The following is a 6158-nucleotide window of genomic DNA, read 5'->3' as shown; positions in this document are numbered from 1 at the left end:
TAGGTGCACATGAAACCCGAAAATGTATCTCTACATTCATCTCAGTGTATAATTATAGTATTATTATTATTGGTGGGGGACTGCCTAGTGATCCCGTCACCTATTTTTGAAACTAATGCATCAGACTAAAGGATCCAGAGTTTATTATGTCACCTCCTAGTTGATACACTTCAGGCTGCAACCATTAACTTGATGAATAGATCCACATGAACTTGTGTATTACATCATTGTGCAAGCCTCTGGCTCAACCAGACCGCCTGGAACACGCTTGGCGGCTCCCGTAGGTCCTTGAACCCTACTTTTGGTAGCCCTGTGCTCGCTGCAGGTTACACCCACTCCTCCTCCTCCTCATTGCTGCTTCCTCTGCATCCTCCCTTCATGCTCTCTGGAGTCAGCTAACGCCAGTGCTCCCTCTGTACTTTAGTGACGGACTGATACTTCACAGTTGACAAAGAAAACACACGCTGATACATTTCTAACTTCGCGGGAATAAACACGAAAACCGTCGCTTCAGTGGTTGAATGCTGCGTTCACTGACACGACGCGGTTGGAATGAGAAGACGCGCAAGAAAGTTTTTATCAAGACGACTCGTTCAGGTAAAAAAAATCGATTCATTTTGCTTTTATACTTAATTTAGATAATCAGTCATAGTTAAATAAGATTAAGCTCCATTTTTAACCAACACATTTTTTGTTTGTTTGTTTCAGGATGCACTGGTTATTGTTCCCCAATATATTAGGACTGCTGGTAAGTACTTGATCTTTGTATTTACATGTTCATACCTGTAGGATTATTTAGACAATCACATGACTTTAAATCAGGTAAAGTTTTTCAGAGTTGTGTTAAACGCCTTTATCCCAATAGGTTCCACTCTCTTGACTCATTTCTCGTAAACATTTAGGCACAAAATGCAAAGAGACTGTGTAATAGTTGATTTCTAAACGTGCCTCACACCTATAGGTTGTAAAGATGTGAAGAAAAGCCACAGTAATCTTGTGATACTATGAATTTACGTGGTTCATGTCTTCATGAATGCCTTTGTGTTTGTATTATATTAGTGGATATTGAACATGCCCTGTGCTCAGTTTCTTATTGCTCTCTTTCTGTATTTTGTTCCCAGGTTAAATGCCAAGATTTTTCTGTTTAAAGGCTAGAACTTTGGTCATTTGTTGCCAGTACAAAGAAAATGCTGGCTTTCGATCTGCTAGAAAGTCAATTAAAACCATCAATATTTTCTGCTAGGCAGCTCCTAGCAGAAAATATTTTGCCAGGAATTAAAGGTCCAGTGTGTGGGATTTAGTGGCATCTAGTGGTGAAGTTGCAGTACTGCAACTTCTCCCATTCACTAAGCATGTCAGAGAGCTACAGCGGCCGATGCGAAAACAAGTGTCCCTATCTAAAGCCAGAGTTTGGTTCGTCCATTATGGGCTGCAAACAGCATAGCGACCCCATTGGAGAGGACCCGCTGCCTGAGGTAGATAGAAATCGCGCATTCAAAGGTAACAAAACACAACGATTCTTATTTTTGGGTGATTAGAAACTAATCAAAACATAGTGATGTTGCCTGGCTCCAGACTTTAAAACCGCTCACTCCTTCGAGTTGACTGAAAACAGAGTGTAACAAGGTGACAAGGTTAGGTATGAAAATTATATACCATTTGTGCCAATAGGTGCCCTAAAATCCTACACACTGGACATTTAACTCCTCTTTTGTGCTATCTGTTGAAATTGATCATGGATTAAATTGAACACAAACCTTTAAAAATGGATTAACATTTGATTGTAGCCTGTTTGGTGTGATGTTCGGCCAGAAAATACACAGTGTTCTGTTGCTTCGTACTTTCAGCAATGAGCTCAACTTATAACTGACTTATGTTTCAGGTTTGTTTCCACAGCTGTAACGTCATATCGGGTGAGTTACTTTCTACTTAAACCTCATTTAATCTAAAAACAGGTATTCAGCTGTCCTTTAACTCATGACTAATCATGTGCTGGCCTGTAAATCCATTTGGAAGTTATATGCCTGTTTGTTACAGGCCATTTCCAACCCCCGCCGCCACCACCACTACCTTTTACACAATTGGCATGAACACAAACACACCTTCACATACGCACACACTTGACCTCCATTCCAAATTTCAGTCTCCTTAACTCTGGCTGCCAAAGGGTGGGGACAGTGCGTCCTATAGAGCAGATGGTCACAGCCCCAAAAAAAGAGTATGTTCAGCAAATAGTCGAGTTAGTATATTGAAAAAAAAACAACACCTAAGTGTCACATAAGCTCTGCTCCACTGAAGAGGCGAAAAATGGCGGCACTCATAAACATCACATCTGTGTGGGCCGATGAGGAGACTAATGTTCTTTAAATTAACACATGAAGTAAACCTAAATGCCATATGTGTACATGCTTTTCTCATGGTTTACCATAGTTTGAGGTTTGCTTAATGCACTTTTAATTGCATCTTGCTACGCCCTCTTCTGTTGCAATAATTCAACGGCACCCAACTGGAGAATCAGTGCCACCAGCTGCATATCTTGATGTGCCTGACGGCTAGTATTTGCATACCAGTAGTGGCTGGGAATGCAGAAACATTCCCGTTTTCTTGTGTGGATTTTCTGGAAATTTGAGTAAAATTCACACTAGATTTGGGTGCTAGATTTGATTTGAGTGTGTAACCTGTTCTCACAAGTACCGTTAGTCATTTCATTTAAAAGTGGTGCCGCTCTACTTCTGGTTTTAACCCAGAGGCCAAAACATTGATGATAGCATGAAGCACTGGATGTGATCAGACTAGGATTAAAACGTCCTGCTGTCAGCCATTTTAGCCTGATTTTATTATCATTCTTTTATCGGTGCTATTTGAGGGGTCTCTCAACTTATTCTTCTAATCTTCTTCTCTCTTTTTTGACCAGGCTACACAATTGAAATTACAAACCAGACGTACGATGAGTCCTACTATCAGTATGTGCCTGATCGCCTGCAGTGGAACAATGCAGGGGAATGGTGTAACCAGCGCTCTGGGGCCTTAGCTACTGCCTCCAACCCAGCAGAAGAGCAAAAGCTAACCAGCTTTTTAAAATCCCTGAACATCTCTGAGCCTGTGTGGATCGCCAGGAAAGTCATGACACGTCTGACAAGTAGGTACAGTGTAACATTTGTGACAATTTATATTAACAATATAGCTCCCTTTCTTTTTAAATAGTAGGTTCATTGTTTTTCTCGTCTAAGATACCTTTCCACCTCCTCACTGGCTTAACAAAAGGGTAATAGAATAAGAAATGGGACTGAGGATGCTGCCATACAGCACTCTTCGCCACTGTGAATAAATGTTTCCCAAGTGTTAACAGTAGGAATGGGACCTTAAAGTGGAATTTTATGATTTGGTTCTGTCTTTCCCGAAAGCTGTTTTTTCCCCATAGTAATGCCTCTTTCTTCTTTTTTTGTGGGGTGAAACTAAAGGTTACTCAGAGACCCTGATTCTGGAGTTCACCGGGCGGTCAGACAGGAAGCATGCCCGCCTCCTGCACAAGTTTACCTCTATGGACTCAGTGACCATTTGTACCCATCTCCGCCTCGATCCAAATTGCTTTGGAATCTCCACCGTCTTTTCTTATTCCATCCAGTCATATATTAATGAGTTTCAGCTGCGCGTGAACCTGACCCGGGGCAGGCTCGTGCAGCTGGCTCTGCTGGTCCACGGCAAACATGGGCCTTACCGAGAAGCCTTCGGCCACGATGACTCCTGGCACTCGGTGTGCGTGTCTTGGAGCCAGGATGGTGGACGCTGGTCACTATTTACTGACGGTCTTGCGGTCTCTAGGGGTGAAGGCCTAAGTTCAAACAGCACTGGCCCCGATGGCATTTTCATCATCGGACAGGAGCAGGACACCTTTGGGGGTTCATTTAAGAAGGATGAGTCATTCTCAGGGAGCATCACGGAGCTGCACATATGGGATCGGGTGCTGAACAGCAGTGAAATCTACACCATGGAAAAGCTGTGTTCACCCGTTTCCTCTGGGCTGGTGTTCAAGTGGAGTGGAGCAGCCATGGAAATAGAGCCCTCCCTTACGAAGCTGTGGAGAGACAGCCCATGTCAAGGTACATTTGTTAGGATGCAGCATGGAGATGTGAAGAAGCTGAAGGGCTCACCAGGATATAAATCAAGGCTAATTTAATCACAGAGCACAGGAATAAGACAAAGGGGACTCGCATCTATCTGCAAGGTCCAATAGTATAGTTAAGCATTGCTTTCAGATGCTGTTTACAGTTTAGATAGTTTGGCACGAGGGCTGGGTGGGGTTGCTACGCAGAAAAAAACAATCACATAGAGACCATTTGAAAGTCATTTTGGACTACAAACTTTTCAGTAACAGGCCAGGATCTGAGCTGGCCTGATGTGGTAAACCCCACCCATCTGGCATTCTTAGCAGGATAAAATAAATGCTGTGAATTAATTGCAGATACAAGAGACCCAATTTTTCCCTGTCTTTGTTTCATCTTTCTCTACTCCCACACTCCTGTCATCTCTCTTATCAGGCCCAAACATGATGTAATGTACATAGACGTTGTTCTCGAATACTTTGCGGGACTTGAAAGTTCGTAAATGCTTTAGGTACTTGTCTTAAACAGTGGAATCAGTAAATCTTTTGTCAACTAATCAACATGAAATGGGGAAATAGTTAGGGAAAGAGTTAGTAACATACACACTATGAGAAATCTAGTTTGCAAAACCAACTTCAAAAAGTAAATCTGTTATTTTCTTTAAAAATATAGTTAAAGAAGTTGAAGATGAAGTGTGAAAACACATGACTGCAAGAATACTTAACTACAAATGACCAAGCATTTTGGCCATGTGCTATCTGAGCTTTTTCCTGATCTATTCCAGATCTTTTCACCAGCTCTGTTCCAGAAAACTGAAGAAAGTGCCCAAATTTATGTTGGGGCTTTTCTCTTTTTAAATCAGTCTGAACTTTTAACTGCATTACCAAGCACTGAATCAAAAACAGCCGCTTGCAAGTTTGTATGCATCGCTTAAATTGATAGAAAGCAGCAGCTGCTATTTAAATTCAGTTGCACTATGTATCCAAACAACCTCGCTGTTTTATGTAGGAAAATATTAACATCATTCTAGGGTTAAGTATTAGCAGGTACTAATTATTTAATGACTGGAAATAGTATCAGCAAAAACGCTTCATTGGGATTTCCCTAATCCTTTCTGAATTTGTGGCATGCTTTGGCAAACTTACACACACACACACACACAGACCAAACACACTCACATGCAAGCACACACACTCTTTTGCTTTCCAGCATAAAGCACCACTGGAAGTTTAATGAGACTGAAGGAAAGAGGAGAGCTCGGCCTCTTTTTGCTCTCCTTTTCTCGCACCCTCAGATGAATAGGGGAGACGGGGACCACGTTGTAATTGGCAAACGGTAGAGCTCCTAATGGTTCCTGTAAATGTTTTGTGAATCACGTCACTCTGAATCCCACCCTTCAAAACAAACTTCTCCCGTGCTGACATCATGCTCCCCGATGAGCGGCGAGAGCCTGGAACACTCGCTCTGCCTGTTGTAGCTGAACATGCAGGAAGGATAGTGCATTTGTATTTGATTTTTGGTTACTGAATAAGAATCTTTCTTTATTGTTTGTCTTGTAAAGATCAGCTGACAGTCAGGGTGGTGAACAGTAGCTATTAAAGGACTGATCCTTTAGGTATAGGACTTAAATCGGCATGGCAGTCAGTTGAAGTTTTCCCTTCCTCATCCTCATCAGACCAGCTCAGACATACATTCAGATATATTTAAGTTGCCCCAACTAAACCATAATTTACAATGACCACAACCTTTCCCTAACTGACCAAGTTTCTGTTACACACTTAATTGGGTAACACTTTACTTGAAGATATCTACATAAGGGTGACATGACACTGTCATGAACTTGTCATAAACATTATGTACATGTCATAAATGTTTATGACTCGTCATTAAGTGTAATTCTGTTTTTGTAATGACAAGTTGACATTGTTTGGGTTGTCTTGATTATGACAACTTGACATTAATCAAAGTGACATTACCAGAAGTTGTCTTTGTCATGACAAGTTGACATTAAATTTGTTTGGGATGTCCTTATTATGACAACTTGACATTAACCAG

General features: G+C 41.6%; 1 protein-coding gene across 1 annotated transcript in view; it reads left to right on the top strand.

The window, feature by feature from the left end:
* Positions 1-368: 368 nt before the first annotated feature.
* The window catches only part of LOC117253723 (adhesion G protein-coupled receptor D2), a 111553-nt gene continuing 105763 nt past the window's right edge, over positions 369-6158 (top strand). The window contains exons 1-5 of the mRNA XM_033621364.2: positions 369-597; positions 709-748; positions 1883-1913; positions 2915-3139; positions 3462-4100. Coding sequence (XP_033477255.1) covers positions 710-748; positions 1883-1913; positions 2915-3139; positions 3462-4100 — 934 coding nt within the window. The 5' untranslated portion in view covers positions 369-597; position 709. The remainder of the gene's footprint in view (positions 598-708; positions 749-1882; positions 1914-2914; positions 3140-3461; positions 4101-6158) is intronic.

Source organism: Epinephelus lanceolatus, chromosome 6, assembly GCF_041903045.1.
Source record: "Epinephelus lanceolatus isolate andai-2023 chromosome 6, ASM4190304v1, whole genome shotgun sequence".
Lineage (NCBI taxonomy): Eukaryota > Metazoa > Chordata > Actinopteri > Perciformes > Serranidae > Epinephelus > Epinephelus lanceolatus.
The sequence above is the reverse complement of the archived record's forward strand: the minus strand, read 5'-3'. Positions and strand labels throughout refer to the sequence as shown.